General features: G+C 43.2%; 1 protein-coding gene across 3 annotated transcripts in view; it reads left to right on the top strand.

Annotated features, from left to right (window-relative positions):
- The window catches only part of Nrap (nebulin-related anchoring protein), a 67603-nt gene that overhangs the window by 24052 nt on the left and 16694 nt on the right, over positions 1 to 26857 (top strand). For all 3 annotated transcript variants that reach the window (XM_013017616.1, XM_013017617.1, XM_013017618.1), the window contains 17 exons: positions 1220 to 1324; positions 2618 to 2725; positions 2990 to 3091; positions 5633 to 5830; positions 6344 to 6448; positions 9072 to 9170; positions 10376 to 10480; positions 11496 to 11603; positions 13186 to 13497; positions 14700 to 14804; positions 17993 to 18091; positions 19891 to 19995; positions 20698 to 20805; positions 21368 to 21481; positions 22597 to 22794; positions 24356 to 24460; positions 25937 to 26035. In XM_013017616.1, coding sequence (XP_012873070.1) covers positions 1220 to 1324; positions 2618 to 2725; positions 2990 to 3091; positions 5633 to 5830; positions 6344 to 6448; positions 9072 to 9170; positions 10376 to 10480; positions 11496 to 11603; positions 13186 to 13497; positions 14700 to 14804; positions 17993 to 18091; positions 19891 to 19995; positions 20698 to 20805; positions 21368 to 21481; positions 22597 to 22794; positions 24356 to 24460; positions 25937 to 26035 — 2175 coding nt within the window. The remainder of the gene's footprint in view (positions 1 to 1219; positions 1325 to 2617; positions 2726 to 2989; positions 3092 to 5632; positions 5831 to 6343; positions 6449 to 9071; positions 9171 to 10375; positions 10481 to 11495; positions 11604 to 13185; positions 13498 to 14699; positions 14805 to 17992; positions 18092 to 19890; positions 19996 to 20697; positions 20806 to 21367; positions 21482 to 22596; positions 22795 to 24355; positions 24461 to 25936; positions 26036 to 26857) is intronic.

Below are 26857 nucleotides of genomic sequence, written 5' to 3'. Positions count from 1 at the left end.
ATAATTATACATCGCCAATGATTACTACTGATTAGATTGACTGTTGCTTTTTGTTGAGCATCTATCCTGCAGATAGCAAATGGGCAGCCCTGTCGGAAACTAAGAAAGTGTTTGCTAACCCTTGGTGTAAGTCAGAGGTGCTGGTAGAGCAGCCACAGAGACCTTGCAAGCTCACTGATTTCAGTGTGCCTTTCAGTTACTTAATTTTTCATTTCACTTCTTCCCTCTGTTAATTTAAAACATCCCCCAAATTACAGGTTTCCTTGTTAAAGGCCTTTCCTAGAAATACCTTCTCAGCAATGAGTCTCGGGGAAAGTGAGAAACAGAATTTCCTCCCAGAGTTCCCTTTCTACCCATATAAAGCCTCATAAATGTAATTTCTCTTATATTTATTTGTTTGTTTGCTTACTTTTCTTTTTAGTGCCAGTACTGGGGTTTGAAATCAGGGTCTCAGGCTCTCACTTGGCTTTTTTTAAGGTTAGCACTCTACCACTTGAGCCACACCTCTACTTCTATTTTTTTACATTTTTTATGTAAAAATGCTCTACAGAGGGGTTACAGTTTCATAAGCAAGGTAATGAGTACATTTCCTATTGAGCATTGTTGACTACTCCTTTGTTTTCCCCTCCCATCCCTTCCCTCCCACCTCCACAACTAGTCCCCCACCCCCATCGAAGTGGTAAAGTTCGTTTTCAACATAGTGTCTTGTACATCTCATTGTTAAAATGGGTCAACCTGTATCCTTATTTAAGCATTTTGTTTTTTCCCTTCCTCTCCCAGAATTAGAGAAGTATATATACAAGACTCAGGGCATCGACATCAAATATAGTGAAAATGGGTTATACAGTGGGGGAGGAACATACAATGAAACAAAAACTCACATGGTATATTATAACTACATTAGAAACAATAGCAAGAAAGAAAAAAGATATTTGTGTCTCTATCTTTGGGTTCATTTAAAAATATGGAACGCTTCATGAATTTCTGTGTCATCCTTGAGCAAGGGCCGTGCTAATCTCTGTATTATTCCAATTTTAATATATGTGCTGCTGAAGCGAGCACTCCACTTCTAACTTTTTAGTGGTTAGTTGACGATACAAGTCTTAGAGAATTTGTCTGGCTTCCAATGCAGTCCTTAGAGTTCAGCTTCCTGAGTAGCTGGGATTACGGATGGGAGTCAGTGACACCTGGCCCTACAGAAGTATTTTAAATCCAACAGGTGAATTACCGTGCTGACTATGAAAAAAATAAGCTGAACTACACATTACCACAGGATGTACCTCAGCTGGTAAAGGCCAAGACCAATGCTGAACTATTCAGTGAGGTGAGTGAGCCATGTGGAGAGGATGTGGTGGGGGGGGGGGTAAGGTTTGATATTAAAGTGAAAAGTCTGCATTTGTAAACCAGTAGGTGGCTCCTTGAAGCCTCTCATTCTACTATATAAATTTGCCCATATCATGGCACATAGTGGTTCAATAGGGATGAATTGGGCCTAGCAATTTAATTCTCATATGTTGGCCATGTGTATGGACATGTACCCACCTGTTGTCACTACCATCGTTTTCATCATCCTAGTGGCTGTGGAGAAGAAATTTAAGTTTCAAGAACAATCTTAATCATTAGAGTTTTCTGATGCCACTACAGGGCTGTCCTTAGGTTTCTTATTCTTGAGGGGATCTGTGGTATAAGAGAAGAAAAAGAAACTATTTTTAGAAAGTCTGTGCTATACTAGGGTAGGTAATATGATATATGATGATATGAAATATGATATATGCTATGGTACATATGGTACTATACGATACAGAGTTTTTATAATACTTCCCCCAGGAAGTATTTCTTGTAGGGACACAATTGATGACATTGACTTTGGTCTCAGATAGACTTGGTTCACAGTTGTTGGCATGATCACTTACTTTTTTTTGCCAGCACTGGGATGTGAATTCAGAGCCTTAGCACTAGCTGGTGCTCAACTACTCAAGCAATGCTGCCAGCCCAGATTTGAGCTGGTTAATTTGGAGATGGAGTCTCATGAACTTTTTTTTTTGCCTGAGCTGGCTTTGAATTGTGGTCCTTTAAAACTCAGCCTCCTAAGTAGCTACTAGGGTTATAGGCATGAGCCACTGGTGCACAGCAGGATGACTACTTTTTACCTGTGGGACCCTAGGTGAGCTCTTTAATTTCTCTGAGCCTCTGGCCTAATTTGAAGATTTGCAGTTTGAGTAGAAAGCATTTAGGAAAGGTCCACAAACATTAGTTACTACCTTTCAAATACCAATACTTTATATCTCTGTGGCACTTTACTAGTTTAGGTTTTGCTTACTCTCAGAGCAACCCTGAGAATGATAATATAATATTCCTTTTGTGAATAGTTAACTACAACCCAAAAGAAGAGAAGAAAGAAGAGCACAGGTCTTCTGTTGGACCTGGCCTATTACCACTGCTCCAAGTGACTATCTATGGAATCAATGAATTATGATAATGATCACAATGACTTTTTATAATAACAGCCAAGATGATGGCTTTGCAAATAATCGAAGAAACCAGTTTGAAAAAATTCTGCAACTTTCAGCAGGAATATGGGTAGCAACTCTTGTTCACCTGTGTTTCTGTTTGTCAGGTTAAGTACAAAGAAGGTTGGGAGAAGACAAAAGAGAAAGGATTTGAGATGAAGCTGGATGCCATGTCTCTGTTGGCCGCCAAAGCCTCGGGGGAGCTTGCTAGCAATGTAGGTTTTGTCTCATTAACTCAGAAATGTAGAAGGAACAGTTCCCATAAAATGTCAGTAGTCCTGCTGAAAAAAATAATGACTGTTAACATTGTAAACACCATGATACTTTAATTGTCCTCTGGATTTGTGAAAGGCTAGGAGGGGTTTTTTTGGTCTATTTTTTTTCTTTCAGAATTGTTCTCTTTGCATTTGTTAAACCAGGGCTCCTAAGACAGAAAAGTTGGTCTCATACTCACTGTAGACTTTCTTCTTTCTCTCAAGATTAAATACAGAGAAGAATATGAAAAGACAAAAGGAAAAGTGATGGGAACAACTGACTCAAAGCTTCTGCACTCTCTGCAGGTGGCCAAGATGAGCAGCGAGGTAAACTCTTTCTAGCTCCCAGCCATTCCACGTGCAGTTGTATCACTTTAAAAGTTGTTCCTGGGCTTTTGCCACTTGGGACAGTTTCTTTTTTACTGACTTTCATCTGCACCTTTTTTTTTCCCTTGGCTTGTCTAAGAAGTTTATCTCCTTTCTGTAATGAACCATACAATTCTTATAAAGTACATGAGGACTATGTCCCTAAGGATGACAGCATCAACTGATTAGGGTAAAAGGTGTTCGGTCACATTTATTTATGGCACATTGTATGATGAGCTGTTACTATGGACAAAACTCCATGTGAAGTGCTTGGACTGCTAACTTGAACAGTACAGAACAAGTTCTTCCCTGGAGGGGCATAGCTCTGATAAGATTGTCTTAATCTATTTTCTGTTGTCTTCACAGAATGATTGAGATGGGTACTTTCTAAATAGAGATTAGTGTTGATGTGTATAGTTCCTGAGGCTGGATATTCCAAGATCAGGCAACCACATCTCCTTAGGGCCTCATTTTATAAGAGGTGGAACATAATGGAAGAGCACTTAGGTGGTTGCAAAAGAACACCACACCAGATACTGGTGGCTCACGCCTATAATCCTAACTACTCAGGAGGTTGAGATCTGAGCATCCAGAGCCAGCTTGGGCAGACAAATCTGTAAGACTCTTATCCCCAATTAACCAGCAAAAAGCAGGAATGGGAGGTGTGGTTCAAGTTGGTAGAGTGCAAGCTATGAATGAAAATGCCAACTCATAGTGTGAGACCCTGAGTTCGAGCACCAGTACCAGCATGAAGAGAGCAAGTGCACATGCACGCATGCAGGAATGAGACAGACAGACCAACAGTCAGACAGGGAGACAGAGACAGAGAGCATCCAAAAGAGGTAGCTTTGCTTTATAATAACCTGTTCTCATGATAACTAATCGAATTCCATGACATCAAGGACTCATTTCACTCCTGTACAGCCACCATTGACTGATAGATAGATTTGCAAGGACTCTGTCTCCAATCACAAAAACATCCCATGAATCCCCATTTCCCAATTCTGCTGCATTAAGGAATTACAGCTCAATATGTGTTTCATTGGAGACTGATCATATTCAAACCACAGTAAGGAATTAGGTAACATGCATCCTGTTTATTGTGACAATGTTCTAGATAAATCCTGTGGTCACTCACATGCTATTCAGAGTATTTGAGAAAACAACCAGAGCATCCCAAGTTCCTGTCAATCAGAACAGTACTGTTTATAAACAACTGTAGTAGCCAGAGATTAACCTTGGTAAATGCCACTTACCAAAAGAAACTCTCCTTTGGGGAAGGAGAGTTCTGGCTAGAAGGACACATCTAGTTTTTTATCAAGTCTTCCCTGACAATGCAGAGCAGATCAAAGGACACACGAGTACTTAGTTCCTGCTTTATGCTACGTCTGCATCTCTGATGGTGCAGTTGGACGTAACTATCTGAGAAGTCACTGGGAAGCTATGGTTTAATTGGAATGAACTGGAATAATGGGAGTTGGCACCTGGGTTGCCATTTTGAATGTGTGACAGGACAAGCTTTATGAAATACATAATTGTGAAGCGTAAAGAGGCACTTGAGAATCTAGCTTCTGTTTAGAGAAATAAATTCATATTTTATATTTGCAGTTGAAGCAACTGGGAGCTAATAGATGGTGCCTTTTTCAAGGTCATGTGGTAGGCAGTGATAGTAGGAGAGGGCTTGCACTCCAGAACTCCTTCTACCTGACACCACACTCCTTCTATTGTCACACACTAGCTTTCCCAGAACATAAAATAACCACCAGGACCACCACTATCTCACCACTATTACCACCAATATCACCCCCTAGCCATCACTTCTACCATCACTACTATTATCACCACCATCATCACCATCATAGCCATCATCACTACCACCACATCATCATCACCACCACCACCACCATCCATCAGTCATCATAATTACCATCACCAAGATCTGCCATCATTACCACTGTCACCATCATAATAATACCGACATCACCATCGTCACTGTGATCCTGGTGGTTTGTATGTATCACGTACTTGCTATGTGTTTGTATAGTCCTTATACTAAACACATTTTTGCTATTGTTTTATTCATTCATTGTAACAGTTCCTTCTTGGGAAATGGGCTCTCTAGGAAGTGAAGTCACAATGCAGAGTTTTCCCAGCTGGTCAAGGAGAGATCAAGTTGGAACTCCTGCTTGCTGGACTCTGCAGCCCAATCTTTGTCCCTCTGCCTCTTGAAGCTTCTGTAGGAACCACAGATTGTGACCTCCCCTTGTCAAGAGTAAAGAGTTAGCATTAGTGAGCCACAGTCCTTCCAGAGACTAAGCAGTGTGAGAACCACAGTCCCCCTGTCATCCTGCCTTATAGAGCCAGGACCTGGGCCACAACTGACAGACCGGACCTTGTCCCAAGTGCCAGTTCCTCCCCAGAGCCTGGAAATCTTCCAGCATTGTCAGGTTCTCCTTCAAGAGCAGAAGTGTAACCAATGGTCTTTATTTTGGTGCATTCAAGGTTGAATATAAGAAAGGCTTTGAAGAGAGTAAGACTCACTTTCACCTGCCCATGGATATGGTGAATATCAGGCATGCTAAGAAGGCCCAAGCTCTTGCCAGTGACCTGGACTATAGGAAGAAATTGCATGAATACACTGTGCTGCCTGAAGATATGAAGACTCAGTGGGCTAAGAAAGCCTATGGGCTCCAGAGTGAGGTAATCCCTTATTTCCTGCCAGATTTTTCTATGCATCTTGCAATTAGACACATGCTTGAGTGATTTTGGACCTTGTATGAGTCTATTACATAACTCAGAGGACTAGAAATAACTAGAGAGATGCTGGACCCAGTGAAGACAGGTGGGGAAGTAGAGGCAGAGGCAAGACAATGCAGACTGGAGAATGAAGGTGGGGTTCAGAACCATTGTAAAAGGAAAGAGGTGCTGATAAAGGGCATAGGCAAAGGGGAAGCAAATGCTATGAACTTAACAGGTTGGCAAAGAAGGTTCTTAGTTTAAAAAAAAGCAATGTTTGTCTGTCAGGTTGTGTTAACACTAAGGTAAAACATACTGTCCACTGTACCAGATGGGCCCAGTTTTATTTCCCAGGAGAAATCAGGAAGCAGTTCTCTGGTAGACTAATACAGGATCAAAAATTTCTTAACCTCCCATCAATCCTTACCCCCCTGCACCCACCTATCTGGTAGGATCTTGGTGCTATTTCTCTTGTAGCTGCAGTACAAAGCTGACCTGGCATGGATGAAGGGAGTTGCGTGGCTGACTGAGGGGAGTCTCAACTTGCAACAGGCCAAGAAGGCTGGTCAGCTGGTCAGCGAGGTAACCTGAACTTAGGGCCCTGGCTTCCAGGGTTCTGAGCCCCTGAGTCGCAGAGAGTGACCTTTCCCTATGATTGCTCTTTCCCATTCTAGGAGCCTTTGTTTTGAATGTGAATTACCAAGGGGTGGTATTTGTACCTCTAATGCACACTGAGCCAGTTTTCCAAACCCTTAAGCTTCCTGGGAAGATGTTTTAAAGAAGCCTAGCCATTTAAGAAGCTGTTTTATCCAAAGAATAATCTTATATAGAAAGACCATATAGACTGAACATCCTTAGTCCGAAAATCTAAAATCTGAAATGCTCCAAAACACAAAACTTTTTGAGTACCATCAAGTCACGAGTAGAAAACGCTACACCATGAAATGTCACTTCATGCCCTCCAAAATATCATGTAAAATTACCTGGAGGCCACATATATATAGTATGTGAAATGTTAATGAATTAAGACTTGGATCTCTTCCTGATATCTGATTTTATATTTTAAAATCTGAAGAAAAAATACCTGCCTGTGAATCTGAAACCCTTCCCAAGCATTTCAACCTGTGTTGGATTTGTTGTGTGAGTACTATGTGACTCCTTGTCAATCATCAAATGTTTCTTTACATGTGTGCCTTAAACTCATGGCAGACTATGGTCAAGACACTTCACCTTCCTGACCCTCTCCTAGGAAAAATGACAAGGTTAAATAGAATACTCCCAGGGCCCCTGAATTTCTAAGCCTGTGCAGCTCTTTATGCAATAGAAATCTGACTTTGGCAGCAAGCAGGACTTGTGAAGGACACTGCATTTGGAAACGTGACTATTTCAGGAACTTTGTGATCTTCAAGGGAGATTTTTGCTTCAGGGCCAGGGAGGCTGAGTCAGCATATGTCTTGCAAATGATGATAATAAAGTAGCCACCATTTATGAAACCCATGATAATTACTTCATGGTGGAGAGCTGATTGATTACTGGAAGTGTGTTAATTTGTGTTGCTATTTATAGGTCACAACTCTCCTTATGAGAATAGGTACTGTGATGTTCATTCAAATGGTTCTGTGTGACATGTGGGGAAAATGAGACCTAAGTGACTTTTCAAGTAACTAGTAGAGCTGGCATCCGTTCTTACTATTTGTAACCCACTGCCTCAGCTCTTGGCTCTGGACAATATTGCATCCACAGATCATGTTTTGTAGTTTATTCTTATCTTTTCCCTGCACTCACCTTCTCCGAGACAAAGACGTATTTAAATTTAGAATTATATAAGTAAAGTAGAAAGTAAAGATGAATCCTTTGGAATTCCTATTATCTAACTTCTTTGAGACCAGCTGAAACCAGGTGGAGCACAAGAGCGACCGCCTTGGATGGGGAGCAGCAGTGTAGATGCTGGGTGAGGAGATAGGCCCTTGATCCTTCAGCCCCAGCAGGGTCAGTTTCTGTCTCACTTCGTGTGCTGATTAATAATTTTAAAGCTCTTCATGGACAGGAAGATCTTATGTCCCTTGCATTTCTTATATCCCCCCAAATGGATTTGTGGCTCCTCTATAAGTACTTATAATTTATTTGATCGCTGTAGACTCTGAGATCCTTGGGAATTTCCAACAATGAAAGGGCTAAGTAACTTTTTAAAAGTTTGTAGTGAGGGGCTGGGAAGGTGGCTCAGTGGTAGAGCGCTTGCCTTGCATGTTTGAGGCCCTGGGTTTGATTCCTCAGCACCACATAAGCAAAAAGAAAAAAGCCAGAAGTGGCGCTGTGGCTCAAGTGGTAGAGCGCTAGCCTTGAGTTGAAGAGCTGAGGGACAGAGCCCAGGCTGAGAGTTCAGGCCCCACGACCGGACCCAAAAATAAAAAATAAAATAAAAGTTCCTAGTGAAATGTTCTGATTCAACACAGAAAATAAGAAAGAGAACTAAAAGTTTCTGGAGAATATTTTCTCTAGAATTTTTTTGTTTCCTTAAAAGTAGGAAATTTGGAGTTCCCAATGTCCTGATCTCTGTTTAGATTTAGTTAGGACTAGGATACTCTTGCTGACGGCACAGGGAGTTTTGTTGGCACCAGGCCGTGATCTTCCACCATGTGGAGCTATTGCTTCAACTTGCCATCCGTCCTGGCAAATTTATTCTTATCTTTCTTACTCTTATTTTTATCTTTCCCCTTCACTTGGCAACTCTAGTGGAAAAAAAAGAGAAACAAGAAAGACAAGAAGGCTTGAAGGGTGGGGGGGGTGGAGAATTAGCACATTTGAAAATTTACCAGTTGTGAGATGGGGAACACAAGGAAAGTAAGAACTTAGCGGTCTGGAAAGTGAGAAACCAGAAGAGTGAATCCCATCAAGTGACTTGCCCGATGTCTTGAAGCTGGAGAGTGATGGTCTTGAGGATTGTAAAGTCCAAGTTCAAGTCCAAATCCACTTTGCTATATCAAACCTAGATTTATAAACTGGGAGCTTTCCATTATACATGGTGAAATGTGATGACATTAGAACAGTAAAAGCTCTGTGATTCTGTTTAAGCTACAGGACCAACAAGGTTATTCCCTTTGGGGAGCTGCTTGGGACACAGACACAGCATCTGAGTAAGGGCATGTTTGTGGTGGGGAAAAATAGCCTATCCTAATGCCATGGGGTTCCTTTACTTTGGAAACAGAAAAACTACCGGCAGAGGGTTGACGAGCTGAAGTTCACAAGTGTGGCTGATAGCTCCCAGATGGAGCACGCCAAGAAGAGCCAGGAGCTGCAGAGCGGGGTGAGTCCTGGGCTGCCCTTGTGCTGCCAGTGTGCTGTGTCATGGGCCTGGGAGCCCATGGGAGCAGGTGCTGCCTACGCAGTCAGGAACCAAAGAGCTTTCTCTTAAATAGCTCATACTCTCAGGCTGTTTCTGGGACTGGAACACCCAGTCCTCCCTGCTCTATCCACTCCATTTTCCCCCCTCCAGTTATTAGAGACAGATGGAAGAATGGCCTTATTCCTCTTTTGGCTGTCAGTATTCCTTAGTTCCTTTTTTTGGTCTTTCTTCTGTCTCTCACTAGAGATCTACAATTCTGGATTCAGTAGATGCTTATCTTTGATGAGGACAACATTTGTCTATGTCTATGTGTGGGTCATGTTCATTGGAGCTCACATATAGAAGGCAGAGCAATATGGCTCCATGGATTTTATTTAGAGTAGAGTTCCACAACAACCAAATACCCTGTTACTGCAATCTGACTGGTCCCTCACTAGTTTTCCTTTCTAAAGAAATGTGAGGGGGGCTTTGGGGCTTGACTCTAACCTGAATTGTGTCCACTGTAGTTGGTTTATGGTGTCTGGGGTGGTATGTATATATGTGTGTGTGTATATGTCTATTGGTGCACATTTTCCCCATGTTTTTATTAACATCAGTTAGTTATATAAAGGGGTATTCTTTCTACCTCAGAGCCACTTCCTCTGTCACTTTCTCTCATCCCTCCTCCCTAGAGTTGTTTTTCATTGACATACAATATTTGTGCTTATTTATGGGCACAGTACTACAATTTTTAAAACGAATACAGTGGGTAATGATTAAGTTGGGGGTAATTAATATTTCAGTCTCTTCACATATTATAATTTCTATGTGTTGGGCACCCTTAACATCCCCTTTAGTTCTTTTGAAGTATATAATAAGTCATTGTCAATTCTGTTGCCTGATGCACTGTATAGCATTAGAACTACTTCTGGTTGTACTTTATTATCCATGATATACTGTGTCTGTGTCTATCTCCATCCCCTCTAAGCTCCAGTGACCTCAGTTCTCTGCTTTCCACTTCAATGTGGCCAATGTTTTAAGCTACCACAAATGAATGAGATCATGTGGTATTTGTCTTTTTGTGCCTGGCTTGTTTTGTTAATGTAGTGATCTCTAGTCCCAGAGTTATGATGGACTCATCAGCCTTCCTACCCTCCAGTTCCTGACCCAGTGCTCTCTTCTAACAGGTAGCCTACAAGGCAGGAAACGAACAGTCTGTCCATCAGTACAGCATCAGCAAAGATGAGCCTCTCTTCTTGCAGGCCCGAGCCAATGCTGCTCATCTCAGTGAGGTACCCAAGGGGGAGGAGACAGCTGTGGGCTCTGCTATGCTCTATGGTCACTTGGTCACATCACCCAAGCCAACAGCCACTAGTGTCTGTACCAACTGTCTAAAAATAGCTCGCCCTGAGAGCTTCCTGTTCAGTACTTCAGTGAGAGGGGCTTACACTGGGGATCATTGTTTAGAGGGGAAGACTTCAGCTAGAGTGGCTACTCCAGGTGTGTTAGAGCTGAGCAGTAGCAGAAGAAAGTGAGTAAGAGCTCAGCCAGTGGCTGCAAACCATCTGGTTTGACCCACAGTGCTCCCATAAGGAAAATGAGGCTTGTATAGGCGCCTCACTGAGTTGTTAGGATCCATCTCTGAGCAAATAGTCATGACACACTTGGAGGAGCGGGCACACTGGTGGCTGTTGGACATGAAAGTATCCATAAGTATCCGTGAAAGCACCCATGACCCCATCTTCCTCCCTGTGTAAGGGGAGATATTTTTGCAGCACTTTCCACTCAGCTCCCAGGTCTTGGGGTTTTAGTCTGGCAACTAGGTAAGTAGGCACTAGAAGGAGAAACAGGTTGGAAGGAAGAGGGGCCTTCAGAAGAAAGATCTTGAAACTTGGAGGTGGGAGCAAGAAGATGGAATGAAAGGATCAAGGAAAGATCCAAGTAGCTGGAGAGACAGGAAAGAGAAAGGGGTGCAGTCACCTGCAGTTGGAGGTTGTGGATAGACAAGGAGTAGACTTTACACAAATACTCTGTTGTTCAGCCTTTGGCTAGTCTTTGAGACTTCTGTAAAGATGCCTAGTATCATCAGAGCTTTTGGACTTTGATTTATGCTTCTTTTGATTGAAGTCTATACGCCTAGAGGCCTACAGACTGGAATCTAAAGGCCTGGTTGTATTCAATTACCTGAATCTAGTGCTCTTGGCTCCAGGAAAGGACATTGTCCTTGTTCCCTTTCTAGAAAGGTCAACCTAGAGTCTAACAAAAGTCTCTCAGGAAATAATCTTTTCTTTCCTAAATCCCTTCTAGAAACTATACAAGAGTAGCTGGGAAAGCCAGAAGGCAAAAGGGTTTGAGCTGCGTCTTGACTCCTTAACCTTCCTGACAGCCAAAGCTAAGAGGGACCTAGCCAGCGAGGTGAGTCAGTTCTCCACGTGGGCAAGAGATGGGATTCCTGCTACTTTATCTGATCCAGTTCTTCATCTCAGGCTCCTTATTTTCAAAACAGGGATGACAACAGTGGCTTTACAATGAGATAATCATGCAGTGCCTGTTGAGCTGCTTGCCACATACAGTCGTGAGAGTAATCATCCCAGTCCTTGTTTCACAGATGCATGATGCCTATGAATTCTATGACTTTCTTTTAAATACTGTTGCCTTAGAACCCAGGCTCTAGGATAAAGTCAATTTTGGATAAAACTCTAGCTCTATCACATATGAGTGCTGTTATTTGGGGCAGATTGTTTAATCTCTCAATATCTCAGGTACCTTGCTGAGAAGTTGGTAATTGCCATATGGCAATGTGAGGAAATGGAATGACGTTTATAAGTGTTTTATAGTCCAGTGAAATCTGCCATAAGTCTGACGAGGAGATGAGGGATCTGGGCCAGCTTTGTTCCTTTCATTGAGAAAGTCCTGCTTTTAAAAAGTCACTTTGATGGAGGGGCTTAGTGATGTGGCTTTACATTCTGACATATCTTAAAGTCATCTGGGAACATTTTACAAACTAGTCTGTGGATGCACTGTGAGCAGTGCAGGCCTGCCACGTGCCTGGAAGATATCAAAATGGATGCATGCAGCTTTAAAAGTATAGCCCCAACCGTCGATGGCCACAATAATGATAAGATTGAAAATGATGTCACATAGTGGGACCATGTTTCAGTTTTCAAAGCCTTCCCACATTATTCTTTCTTCTGCCTCTCATTGCATTTTTAAAATCATTTTTCGGCTCATTTTTGCTCCCCATATCCCTTGAGTTTCTTACTTGAACAGCAATTATATTTTGGATAGTCTCTGTGTGTGTGTGTGTGTGTGTGTGTGTGTGTGTGTGTGCGTGCACACGTGTGCACGTGCCAGTACTGGGGCTTGAACACAGGGACTTGGGTTCTTGCTTGACTTTATCACACAAGATTGGCATGCTGTTGCTTGATCCGTGATGCTACTTCTGGTATTTTGCTGGTTAAATAAGAGTACCTCAGATTTGTCTAGCCAAGGTAGCTTCAAACCATGATCTTCACATCCCACTCCCCCAACAACGAGCTAGGATTGCAGGTATGAGCCATCAACACCTGGCTCTGTGTCTTTTTCATTTTATTGCTACTTTTTTTAGTTTTAAGGTTCTCACTATTATCCGAAATGATTCTAAGATAGCTTTCACAGAAAACAGGCTATTTAAATATATATTAAATGATATTAAATAACATTTTAAAATTATTAAATAATTAGAGGAGAAAAAAGTCTCTAACAAAATGCTAGAGGACTGATTGTAAAGCTAAGCTTTCAGGTAAGCTCAGAGCTTTCTTGAAGCCAAGTTGAAAAGGGAGCTAATAGGACAGTGATATTTTATTTCACCATTTGATAAAAGTATGCCAGTGGTCCAGACTCTCATTCTGCTAAGTGTGTGTCAAAAGGTGTTGTTTAACACTCCTACCTGCAGCTTGGAGCTTAACAGCTCTTCTCAGGAGCTTCTCGAGCATGGTTGTCTATTTTTCTTACTTAGGTAAAGTACAAGGAGGATTATGAGAGGTCCAGAGGGAAACTCATTGGAGCAAAGAGTGCACAGGATGATTCGCAAATGAGCCACTCACTGCAAATGTCCAAGCTGCAGAGTGAACTGGAGTACAAAAAGGGCTTCGAGGACGCCAAATCCCAGTGCCACGTCTCCCTGGACATGGTCCACCTCACACATGCCCGCCAAGCTCAGCACTTAGCCACAGACATAGGCTACAGGACGACATCCCATCACTTTACAGCTTTGCCCACAGACATGAAAGTGGAGTGGGCTAAGAAGGCATATGGCTTGCAGAGCGACGTAAGTGATATGTGTTCGTCTGTGTGCGTCCCCGTGTGCACCTGTGTCCACCTGGGTGCACCTTGTCCACCTGTGTGCACCTTTGTCCAGGTGTGTGCCAAGGTACATACAAACCCTTCCAGTTTATCTTAATGGGATACCTATTTCTGATTCCCAGAGTGGAGACATTTTAGCTTCCTTATGTTTTACCTTTTATTCAAACCATGTCCATTTTAAGTTCTGTACTAACCAAGAGAAAAATCACAGAGCTCCTTTTCCTTCTTGGGATTCTGACCTACAGATGTGTCCCAGGTTTCTTGTTTTAGTCACCAAGGGAATGTTGTATGTGTGACGTTTTTCACAGTGGTCAGTTGTGGGTGAGCATCACGGATAACTTGTTTCAACTCTAGCAGTTTCCATTCTTGGAAGGAGCAGCTTGCCAATTATCAACAGCATCCCTTCTCCTTCCACTGTCTATCCTCTCTTTCCTATTTAACTTTTGTTCCAGAAGGTAGATGAGTGGAAAGGGGAGGTCAGCACCTGCCGGACTATTGCATGTGTGTCTGTGTGTGGGTGTGTGCATGCACGTATGTGTGTGCACACATGTGCATGTATCCCTTCCTTGTGGAGCTGCTTCATGATAAACAGTTGATGTGCTATTTTTTTTAGAAATACCCATTTAAATAACTTTCCATTAAAACTACTCATTCAGTGGCCAGTAAAGAAATGAGAAATATCCTCTTCTTACTTCCCGCATCTCAGAGGAAGGAACAGGCACTGTGGGAAGTCTCGGATGTCTTGTAAAATTCTTTCCAGTAGCTCCAGATTCTGTTAGGATTTCTCATTTTCTTCTCCCCTGCATGTCATTTTTAAACAAGAAAATTGGTAGTACAGACAGTGAGGACTCGCTTCCTAGGGAGGTAGACAGGAGTCCCTAATGAGGGCCAAGGGTGACTTAGCCCCTCCCCTTCTGCCCCCAGAGGTATTGGGTGGGGCCTAAAGCAAAGCCACTATCCAAAGGCAGGTCTCTATAATTAAAAGGGAAATTCATTTACGTTTTAGGGTCCTACCTGTGACTGGGCAGAAATGGGTAAGACAAAGTGGCATCTAATTTGACTCAGCTAGCTCTGGGAGGCATCAGGAGCTGTTAATAGCCCTCTAAATGTCTGCAGCAACAATGGCCTGTCTTTTTATTTTTTTTTTCTTTCCTTCTCCTTTGTCAGAACCAATACAAGGCAGACATGAAGTGGATGAAAGGCCTGGGCTGGGTCGCCACCGGGTCATTAAATGTGGAGCAGGCGAAGAAGGCAGGAGAGCTCATTAGCGAGGTGAGATTTCCTGACAGTGTGTAACAGGCCTGGCTGCATTAGGTGTGTGGCGTTTGCTGTACAGAATTAAAATAATTTCCACTCAAAAGGAGAAACCACATGAAAGGCCTGAAAACTCAGACTCAGGCTGTAATTAGAGAGAAACCACATACCAAACACACGCCAGTAGGGGCCCATAGAACCCTGGCAAAAACAAAGTGGGTGACAAATGATATTATGAATAATAATGACAATCAAACGGAGCTCAATTGCTACCCACCAACTTACCTTTTTAATGAAGCGGCACTGGAGAGATGATGAAAAGATACATTTATTGTAGCCAGAAAGCCCGTCTACACCTTTATGCACATTTTCTTCCTCTCTTTCTGCAAAAGTGTAAACAGTTTTTGAATATTCACTAACATGGTTATGTAGTTGGTTCTCTCTTGTGCAAAACTCGTCTCATTTCTTATTGATTGATTGAACTCCAGTGCTGTCACTCTGGCTTAGCTTTTTCACTCAGGGCTGGCACTCTACTATTTGAGTCACATTTCCACTTCTGCCTTTTTGCTGGTTAATTGGAGGTGAGTCTCATGGACTTTTCTGTTCTGGCTGGCTTCGAACTTCAATCCTTAGACCTCTGCTTCCAGGATAGCTAGGATTATAGGTGTGAGCCACCAACATCCAGCTATCACTTTTACTGTATTTAAATTCTACTCCTGTGAACTGAAAACCACCCTGGCCATATCTGAGAACATACTGCTTGTATGTTCAGTTTAGTTCAGTTTCACTGAGCAGCCTTTTTTTTTTTAAATGGTGTGAGGGTTTTCCTAGTCCTTCTGCTATTGGCATTCTGTGCACTCTTGTTGTGAGAGGCTGTCCTGTGTCTCCTAGGATGTTTAGCAGCATTCCTGACCTGGAGTTGCTACCAGGCCCCACTTGTGATAAGCAAAAAGGTCACAGATTGACAAATGTCCTCTAGAGGGCAGAATTGCAGCTGGGTTGGGCACCCCAGAAAACTCTCACTGACTCATGCTCACACAGAGGTCAACAAGATCAAACCACTCAAAGCTACTTCTCATCATGTCTGTTTGGGGAGGGACTTGGCTCAGAAAGCAAGTGAGCATTTGTCTTCATAGTAGCCTGATCTTTCTGGATTTTCCTGGACAGAGAGGATTCCTTAATGGTCATTGCTCCCGAAGACTTCAGCTTTGGCGATGAGCCTCCTGGGAGCTTTGTCTAGGAGATTTTCTTACTGAATAATCATCAAAAAAGAATGACATCTGTGTTGTGTTTCTTTCTTTTTTCCAAACATAACTTCTCCGCACTGTTATTTTCTGATTGAACAGCTTTCTAGTCACCTGACACAGGGCAGAGCTGATCACAAAGTGTTTTCACTCTGATTGGCCTAATATTCAGACAAGTTAGTTAACATTCTTACCTCAGAGGTCCCAGGGAACTCTGTGAAGACAGTACTGCCCTAAGTTGTTTAGTCTAAATAAAGGAAAGGTCGTCTTCAGAGGATGACTATGAAAAACGCATTTAAGGCAGAGGATTCAAGCCCTCAATATGGGAAATGAAGAATAACAATGAATAATAATAGTGTTCTATACATCATCCAGCCTTCAAACTTATCCCCTCTGTATGCTAAAGTCTTGACAGCCAAGAGATCTTTGGGGACCATGTACCCCACCGTGGTTTTAATTTGCAAATCTGTTGTACAATCCTGCTCAAGAAATTTGCTTATCTTTCTTGATCTTCTTGTCTCAGGCTAGTCCTCAAATTTTAGTGAGTAAAGGAAGGTATCTTTTAGCATTTTGTCAAACAATCTCATTGTAAAATGACATATTTCTAGGGTAGTGTCAAAGTGAGCTGACTTTTTGTACTTCAGAATACATATTAGGTATGTGAAAGACCCACAAAAGCATGTAGGCACATGTGTGTGTGTGCATGCATGTGTGTACACGCTCACACACACATTGTAAAGCAGAAACCATCACACCTACCATGTAAAGGACAAAGCAGTGGGTATTTTCAGTCCTGAAGGTTATATTGTCTCTGTTATAATTAGCTAGAAAATGATTACAGACAATAGTAAATCAAACGAGTATGGCTGTGTTCTAATTTGGCTACCTCAAAGATGCATCTAACCTAATATAGTGCACAAAAATCCAACTAGATAAATAAGTGTATGTCATAAAATAATTGCTTGATTTGGGAAAACATAAACTCCACAGTTTCATTAAGGCAATTATCATTTTGGTCCCCTGGAAATGCCTTATGATTTAAAAGGGGAATTTATTAGCTGGGTGGCTTGTGCCTATAAATCCTAGCTACTCAGGAGGCTGAGATCTGAGGATCAAGGTTCAACGCCAGCTGGGGCAGGAAATTTGATAAGATTCTTGTCTCCAATTAATCACCAAAAAGCTGGAAGTGGAAGTGGAGGTATGACTCATGTGGTAGAGTGCCAGTCTTGAATGACAAAGCCAAGGGACAGTGCCCAGGCCTTGAATTCAAGCCCTATTGCCCACATACACAAAGGGAATTAATTTAAGCATGATTTTCAGATCTCTGAAAAATAGAATATTAAGATCTTTGCCAATATTTATTATTTCATAGATTTTTGTTTGTTTTCTTGTCTGCCAACCTCTAGAATGACTCCTTGCAATAACAGTGTCCTTTTTCTTGTTATTTTCAAGAATTAGTACATATATGCTAACTGAACTAGGCTCTGGAGTGGGTGGCCAGTGTACACTCTCTGAATGTTAAATACAATGGTTTTGACTGTGATAAAAATCTACCACATCCTTTTGTGGAAGGAAAATAGAGAGCTTCAATGGACAAATGTAACTATGAATGTGCTTTCTTGCTTAGAAGAGCCAAACTAAGATATGTAAACAACTGTGCCGCAGCATTTGAAGCCTATAAAAAAGAATCCTCTCCTAAGTGTGATCCTACAGTATTTTACCTAATTTTGAGATGTTGTCTTTGCACCAGGTAGAAATACTTTAATGTTAATTGACATAAGGTTATTCTTAAATTGAAACAAATATTAACCTGAAGGCACCTAGGATATAAAGATGGAGGAAGCAGAATAATTATTATGTTCACAAATTCACTCTAATCTCAAGCAACCTATGATTTTCTCTTTCAAATGGCATGAAAGAGCAGCACAAAATTCACAGCTTTGATCTTTCCCTGCTCAACAGAAGAAGTACCGTCAGCATCCAGATGCTTTGAAGTTTACCAGTATTAAAGACACTCCGGAGATGGTCCAGGCCAGAATTAGTTATACCCAAGCAGTGGACGTGAGTGATAATGTATATACATTATGACTCTAAGAGTGGCTCTTCTTTCAACAGCGCGATTGAAGCGGAGGGGTTCTTGGGCTTGTTCCTTCTGTCGTCCTGAGGATGAAGGGGCTCCTCATCCTTTATGAGGCTCCCCTTAGCAGGGATGCTGCCTCATTAGGATGCAAATGGGGCGTTCCTGCACTTAGGATGCCAAGTGGGGCTCCGCACCCCACTGCCCCATGATGCTCTTCTTCTTTCCATTTGCATGTCTCATGGATTTGTCTGTAACCAGGCCTTTTTCCCCTTTTCCCTTTTGTTTGAAAGGGTTGTATTCAGAACTGGAACTTTGGGAAGAATCTTGCTAATTGGAATACTGATGCCATGCTTTGGAGTCTAGCTGGGGGGGTGTGCAGGGAAGATGGGAAATGGGAACCAAGGATAGAAAGGTTTGAAAATGAGTTGATCTGTAGACATTATTGTGTCTTGCTAGCCATTTCCTATATTCTGTGGAATACAGGGAACCAAGATTTGACCCTTGGACCTTCCAGCACTGAATTTTATAGAGACTGAATAGACCAGTGCTCACGTATAAAAATTCATTTGAGAACATGGATTAGCTCTGTTCGGCTGACTGTGCTGAGAGCAGTCCATGGATCTTCCTGTAAGGCAGATATGGTTTTAAACATTTTCAAACCAAATCTTAAATTGAATCCTCTTTGTACATCTACTTCAAGATAATAATAATAGTTATAATAATAATAACTATTATTATTAATATCCAGGCCATTCAGGTTACCAAAAAGAAAAAGTTACAAACCTTAGGATGAGGATTTCAAAATTCCTTCCCTGACTTCCAGCAAATTCTGTTGGCTGTGCTTTATGCCATGGACGTTCCAAAAAGGCCTGTCAGAATATTCGATGTGAAGATTCACAAGCATATGATATAAGAATGTATGATTTTGTAATTAATCAGTGCAACAGAATCAAATTGAGTTCTGAGAAATATAGATGGTCACACAAGAATTTCTTGGCAGGAAAACAATATTTGTTTTGTCCTTTACCCTTAGTCAACTCTAGGGGGCACTGCTGTGATACGTAGAAACTTGGACACATCTGATAAGATTTGGGATGGAAAAGCTAGGTTGAGAAACTTCATTTTGGTGACTAATATCAACTCCATGTGTCATTGAAAATGACTAGGATATTAGAAGCGCCAAACCAGACTTCTAGGTAAAGAGTTCTACCTAGAGACATTGATAAGGCAAGAACCGAGGGGAAAGGGGAAAGAATGAGGAGGGAGGTAGACACTAAGGGATCTCACTTCCAGGAGCCATCTCTTTGTGTGCCCTCTGCAGCCCACTGACCTCCCACAGCTTGTAGCTAATAATCACAGGACACCATGGGATGTAGGCCTTGATTCCTCCTCTGACGCTTGTCTCAGAACAAAACAGGCAGGATGGGAAGGGGAAACAAAGGAGGAGGCTACAATGCTGAATAAGAAATGTACTCATTATCTTGCCCATGTAATTATAACCCCTCTGTACAGTATTTTCACAATAAAAAAAGAATAGAAAAGGAAAAAAAAAGAACAAAACAGGCGTGGAGTGTTAAGGGAGGAATGTTCCATCCTGCCCTATTCTGAGCTGGAAAATCAAGCTGGGAAGAGAATGATGTGCATGTCACTGGGCTAGGAAGTCTGGGTGGATGCAGGGTGCAGCGATCATGTCTACAATTACATTACATCCAGAGCCCCTTCATCTCTGTTGTGCATGGGAAAGACTCTGGGGCTAATGCAAAACTCTCTCCACCCACAGAGGCTTTACAGGGAACAAGGAGAAAACATAAAGCATCATTACACACAGACTGCTGACCTGCCTGAGGTTTTGCTGGCCAAGCTGAATGCCATGAACATCAGTGAGGTGAGGCTGGTTGGATACTGGTATCCATGACCGGAGGTCAGGCATACCTTCATGGTTGCTTTGTGCTCAACAGATCTATCAATTGGGTAACTGCTCGGCTGTTGCCATGTACAAATGTGAAATTGTTTTGAATAAGAAGACATACACTATCATTTTCATTGGGCCCTGCCAATGATGTAGCTGAAGAGAAAAGCTTATTGGAAAAAGTGAGCCTTTGAAAGCCATCCATCTTAGTATTATGGGCCTAGGGCTGAAATAAAGCGGAGTATTCCCAGTGCCTATGCCAAGGAGATACTGGGGTGGGGAAGAGACTGACCTCTCCTTTCCATAATCTATTCCTATCTCCTCCTGTCCTCTGATAGAGACATTGCTTTCATTTAGCTTGCACAAAAATCTATGCAAATGCAGCCTTGTGTCTCCTTGGTCCAATCAGCTTATTGCTCAGAAAGCTTTGACTGTGTCTGACTCCTAAGACTTTGCTTTTAACAGCTTCCCTCTCTTGGCTTAGCTCGCCAACTTTTAGATAATTTGTTCTAAGCCATAGTGATCTCTAACCACAGTTGGGGTTTGGGAATAGGGGCTGGGAAGGGTTAGGGAAGGGATAGAAACCTATAGCAAACCAGGCTTCTATTTTGGCAAAACAGCGATTAGGAAAACAGTAGGTCATATGAAGGTCTTGATTTGTACACATCTTCCTGCCAGACTCGTTATAAGGAATCCTGGAGCAAACTTCGAGACGGTGGATATAAGCTGAGGTTGGATGCCATTCCGTTCCAGGCAGCAAAGGCTTCTGGGGAAATCATAAGTGATGTGAGCCGCCAACACTGTGACACACGTTTAATCCAAACCAGTTTTCAGTTCTGTTGCCTCTAACCTCTGCCTTCTTTTGCCTGTGGATAATATCCTTTCCTCTCTGAACTGACTGTGTTGGGGCAATCAGATAATGACCAGTGAGAAAGAACATAGCTTATGACAACAACAACAACAAAAATCCCTAACCTAGGGTACAAAGCCAGATGCTGGACTATAAACATGGCCCCCGGGCAGATGAAATGTACCCTCTACCACGAGTTTTCACAAAGCCAGTCTGTGTGAAGAGACAGTTAACAATACGTGCACCTTCTTCCAGCCTGGGCCGCCCAAGTGCTAATACGTCCTGCCATTTCAAGCCTGAGCCCTTTAGTCATTGGGAGTCTTGCATATGAAAGAATAGACCTTTTTGACAACTCCCGTGCGTTTTCTTTTAACTCACCCAGTTACTGTCAAAAAGAACAAAACATTTTTCACCCAATACCCACCTCTTCCATTCCCCGTGCCTTGTCCCTGAGCTGTTACTCTCTCTCTCTGTCTCTCCTGCTCTCTTTCCCTTTAGTACAAATACAAAGAAGCATTTGAGAGATTGAAAGGACAGATGCTCGGCTCCCGGAGCTTGGAGGATGATCTCAGCCTTGCACATTCAGTGCACGCGACCTCTCTACAGAGCAATGTAAGTGTGAAGAAAGGGCCCAGGAACACTGCGGCCCACCTAACAATGCTTGTGGCTCAGCCAGTGAAGGCTGTCTGTCCTGCTGAAGGAGGTTGTTGGTTCTGGGCATTCTTTGATTTAAACTAGTGGTTACCAGTGGAGGTAGTATTGTGGGCTAGATGTGGCTTGCAGAGATACTGTGTTTGGTCTGTCAAGTGAATTCACTGCAAATATTTACATGTGAAAAATTGAACGTAAAAATTCTAGACTTCTTGCCAGAAGTTCACCTGGATTCTAAAAGGCGGCAGTTGGTGAACATGCTTACCAACAGCTTAGTTTATGTTTTGTGGGTTTTTTCCTCTTTCTGGGCAACAAACCTCTAAGTGGGGTGTTGGACCTGAATTGTCACAGCTTTGTGTTAGAAGTGAGGGCAGGATTAACAGAGATGGAAGTGGGAGGTTAGGACGAAGTGGCTGGAGCACCAAGGGGGCTATAGGCAGGATGGAGGAGGTAGAGCAGAGGAAGTGGTCATCATCTTATTCCTGAGTCCTCTGTGGGTGTCACAGACCTCTAAGCAGATTCTCCAAGGGCTGTGTGGAGCTGGAAGCCTGGAAAGGGCAGTTGAAAATATGCAGCTCTCAGGACTGGCGCTCCACACAGACTCCCCATTCCCACTCCCTGCTTCTGCTCCCAGATTAACTTGGACTTGGCCTATTTGACTACTTTTTTCCTCACCTAGAGTAAGAGGAGAATCCAAAGATAGACTGGATAGAGAATGAGTTTCCTCTGAAAAATGATGCATTAAAGAAACAAGCAAAGGAAACACTGGTGCTGTGTCTGGATGTTGTATCTAGTCCTCGGATGTCTCTATTTTCCTCTAACTCTTCTTTAGCTAGGCCAGTGACCTCCAAGAGCTGGGAGGGGATGGAGCAGAGGTGATTGTCAGGAGTGAGAGTCCAGTCCTGCTGCTTTGGCCAATTCCTACAAGAAAGGAGCATTCCCTTCCAGGCACTAGCCCTAGCCAGGAGCATCCCCCAGTCTGTCCTGGGAATATTGCATGACAGTTGCTCTCCCGTAATGTCCTGTTGCAAATAGTAGCTTTGAAATAGCCATTGTTGATCCATCTTCCCCTCTAGGTGAACTACAAGAAAGGCTTTGAACACTCCAAGGCACACTTCCATCTGCCGCTGGACATGGTAACCCTGGTGCATGCCAAGAAGGCTCAGGCCTTGGCCAGCGACCAGGATTACAGACATCCACTCCCCCAGTATACATCTTTGGCAGAAGACCTGAGGCTAAGCTGTGCCAAGAAAGCTCATAAGTTGCAAAGTGAGGTAAGGAGGCCTGGCCTTTCCCTTTAGGCCCATTTTCCTGTGCCTTTGACCATGGGGTAGTGGCCCACAAGCTCCTGTTGGCTCTGGGAAGCCTCCATAGATTGGGAATCTGGAGCATGCATTTTCTCTTGGAACTCAGCTGGAGAGTGCCTATGTAGCTCTAATATATGCAAAAATCCAATAGCAAAATGACTGAGGGTTTGTGCAGAATTGCAAGCCTCGTGTATCTACTATACTTTATCTCACTTGAATCCCACAATAACCCTAAATTGTTAGTCTTTATTGCCACCACTCAGAGACATTACCATGTAGGTGATAAAGGTGAGGACCCTGTTCAAGGTCATACTTCTGACCATAAGAAATGCAGGTGCTGGGTTTGAATGTCACGTAAGACGCTTTCCAGGTTCATGGTTGTTCAGATTAGGTGGGGGTCAGATTAGGTGGCTTCAGATTAGGTGGGGGTCGCACGTCCTTCCTGAGTTCCTGTCTCCTCTTCTCAGGAGGGCTATGGAGATGCTGTTCAGAGCCTGTACCTCAAAGTCACCCACTTTGGGGAGAGCAGAGCTCAGGTAGGGTGATAACCTAGGAAATCAGGCCCCAGAGTTCCTCCCTGAGTCCTTTGGAGGTATCTTCAGGCCCTCCAGCCTGCGTGTCCAGCTTTTGGTGGCTGTCCTCTGAGTCAAGAAGCATTGGAGGAAGTCCTTATGTTCAGAAAAAATCCTCACATTCTCCCAAAGGCAGCAGCATCCTGTTTGGTACTTACCATGCCACCCACCCTGCTAGGACACGTGCAAGAAATGGGCTTGTATAGGGAAGTAGAACACAGCACAGATAACTTCCTAGTTCAGCAGTGCCTGGAAGCTGGAATTTTCTGTGTGTGTACAGCATTTGCTGAATGACACCAACTGTCAGGAACCCGAGAGCAGCTGTAGGAACCAGGGAGCTGCCATACTCACTGGGGCCCGATTAACCCCTGCCCAGAGCTCTCATTTGCTCTGTCTGGCTCTGTGATGGCAATTGGAAGGCAGCATGCCCAGGGGGTATCTTGCTGGCTGAGGGGACTGAATTTGGGGACTCTTTAAAGTGTCAGCTCAAATCATTCAGGTCCATGCACTCACACCTATCCACACAGATCCAGACAGGTCTTTGCCAGATTACTTGGATTCATGCATTAGCTTTTTTCCCTAACCCATGATTAATTAATAGCACCCGCTGTGCTGGTTTTTGTTTTAGAAGACCTGCTAAAAACATTTGCACATTTCCCCCCAAGACACCTGACTTTCTAACTACAATCTGCTTCAGTATTTATTGTTTTATAGCCCACATTAAAATAAAACTCTGTCTAAGCATTCCTAGGACAGCTACACTGAAAGACGTGACAGAACTATTTGGCCCTGCATTTTTTTCCCTACTGAACATTTACTACATAGTATATATAGTATAGAATATCCGGGACACTGAGTCATGATGCTCTCAGGTGATGCTCTGTGACCTCCAGCTACTCTTTACTTACTTGCTGTAAGAGTTTGGCATTTCTGATTCTTGGTATTGCTCCTTATAGAATCTGTACCGTTCAGACCTGAACTTTATGCGGGGAGTCGCCTGTGTCATTCCTGGCACATTAGAGATTGAAGGGAGAAAGAAAGCCTCAGAGCTCATCAGTGAGGTAAGGGGTCCCTGGAGCACGAGACGGGGGTAGCAGATGTTACAAAACCACAGGTCTGCGTTCTTCTGCTAAAACCAGTTGCAGGTGAAGTTGTAGCAAAACTTCTGTGCCTTGATTTTTTTTTAAACACTGGATTCTCTAGATTCAGAGTGGATGCCATTTAAGTCACCTTTGTGAGTCAGGCACTGGTTGGTGACTCACATCTGTAATCCTAGCTACTCCGGAAGGCTGACCAGAGGACTGTAGTTCAGGGCAACCAACTGTTGGTTGTAGAGGAGTACGTAATGGGGTGCTGCTACTGGAGGAGGCATAAATCTTAAAAGCATCATCTGGGTTGGTCAGGATAAAAAGCAAAATCTTATCTCAGAACAAAAAGGGGCTGGAAGCATGGCTCAAGCAGTAGAGCGCCAGCCTAACAAGTGCAAAACCCCGAGTTAGAATCCCATACCACAATCCTTTTTGTTGTTTCCTCTATCAACATAGAAGAATTCATCACCACTGATAAGATGTGCCTTCCTTATGTCCATTTGAAGAGAGGCCCTGTGGCATAATGCCAAGCAGACAGCTTTGGAAACCATCAGAAATTGAAATTCCAGGCCAGAGCTCATTTGCTGTGTAACCTCAGGCTCGTGATCTGCCCTCTCTGGGCCTTGGCTTCTTAGCAAGTCAAATGAGGATATTCCAAGCACCTCTATTTCGGTTTTATAAGGATTAGCATTAGCCTAAGTCCAGTGCTTCTTTGACAGCTGTGTTTGAAATCACTACAATAAATACACTTTGTGATTTTCTTTTTTGAGGGGGAGAGGCATAAAAATACATAAGTCTCAAAATTCTGAGCATTCTTCTGACCTCCTGGGGAGGTGGGGAGAGGGCTGCTGTGCCTGGCAGCTGCAGGGACAGGGGCTGTAATAGGAACACAGGGCGTAAAAGATGGCAGCCTGTGAACCCAAGCTGGCAGCCTGTGAGCCCAGGTGGGCAGGTGTTTGCTGTGTGTTCTTAGTTTCCACCCCTGCTCTGCTTTGTTAGCGTTGTCTCTACAGCAAGGCTTTCTGAAAGTATGATGCATATCAGAACCCGGTTTGGAGCTTTTAAAAACTAAAACAACATAGAGACCTGGATCATCCTGGTGGTTCTGAGTCCTGGCCTCCGGGGAAGGGCACACGCATGTGTTCCATGAAGTTGCATAGTCGTTGCTGTGTGCTCTTAAGACACCTCGCTCTTCATTCAGGAGCAATCTGCAACCCTGAGTAGTCACATCCACTCCCATGGCACAGCACCAGCTCCCCCTCCCCGAGTCCGAGCATCCAATCCAGCCTCTACCCCAATGAGTTCTGAGGACCAGAGCAGAGGATGATGGGCCATTGGATTCTGGAGGGACAGACGGGCAGCCTGTGTAGAAAGAGGCATTAACTCATACTCCTTTCTGGTCTTGCTCCTGATGGAGCCATCTTCTTCCTTTCTTGTGTGTGAATTCAGAGGAACTACCGTCAGCATCCTGGATCATTCAAGTACACAGCGGTGACAGACACTCCCAACCTTCTGCATGCCAAGTTCAGCAGCCAGATTACCAATGAGGTAAAAAAAAATCCTCTGATGACTTTTAACACACTGCTGGATGGTTAAACACATGAATGTTTGTGGGCTGTGAATGGGGGAAGAAAAGAGTTTGAGCATTTGTGTAGAAGTTTGGAAAGAAAGAAACATTATGGCATAGAACCTACGTATCTTGCAGAGAGAAAGGAAGCTTGGTGGAAATCAGATTTCATCTGCAGATTGGTTGGTATCTCTAACACAGGCAGCCATGTTAGCACCCCCTGGAAGCATCATAGAAATGCCTGTTCCCCTACCCCCAACTTGTCCTAGAATGACTGAATCCAATGGATCATTTAACAAGGCTTTCAGATAATTCTTTCCCATATTAAATCAGAGGTGAGCTGGTCATTGGCTAAGAGTGGATATTGATGTGCCAATGGTTATTAGAGGGAAGGCTCGTGACCAGTTCTAAGTATGGAGTTTTGTTTCTTGGCATCCTCCTGTCACTCACTGTTTATCAGATTCATGTTTTCCTGTCCCTGGTGGTCCCTGGAAAAGGTAAGATGCAGGGAAGGAAAGTGTCTCATGCTGTGACACCATCTTTGTCTCCCCATTGCTTCTACTCCTCCTTAGAAAGCCCATGTATGACCTTGAAATAGGTGAGCCTGAGGCGATGTAAATACATACTTTTCTTTCTTTTTTTGTGGTGGTGGTGGCTTTGTTGTGTTTGTTTTTGTGCCATTACTAGGGCTTGAAATCAGGGCCTGGGTGCTGTCCCTTAGCTTTATTCACTCAAAGCTGGCACCCTAACCCATGAAGCACAACTCCACTCCTGGCATTTTTCTGCTTCATTGGCTGAGTTTC

This window comes from Dipodomys ordii, unplaced genomic scaffold, assembly GCF_000151885.1.
Source record: "Dipodomys ordii isolate 6190 unplaced genomic scaffold, Dord_2.0 Scaffold36, whole genome shotgun sequence".
Lineage (NCBI taxonomy): Eukaryota > Metazoa > Chordata > Mammalia > Rodentia > Heteromyidae > Dipodomys > Dipodomys ordii.
This window is presented reverse-complemented; position numbering and strand designations above follow the sequence as displayed.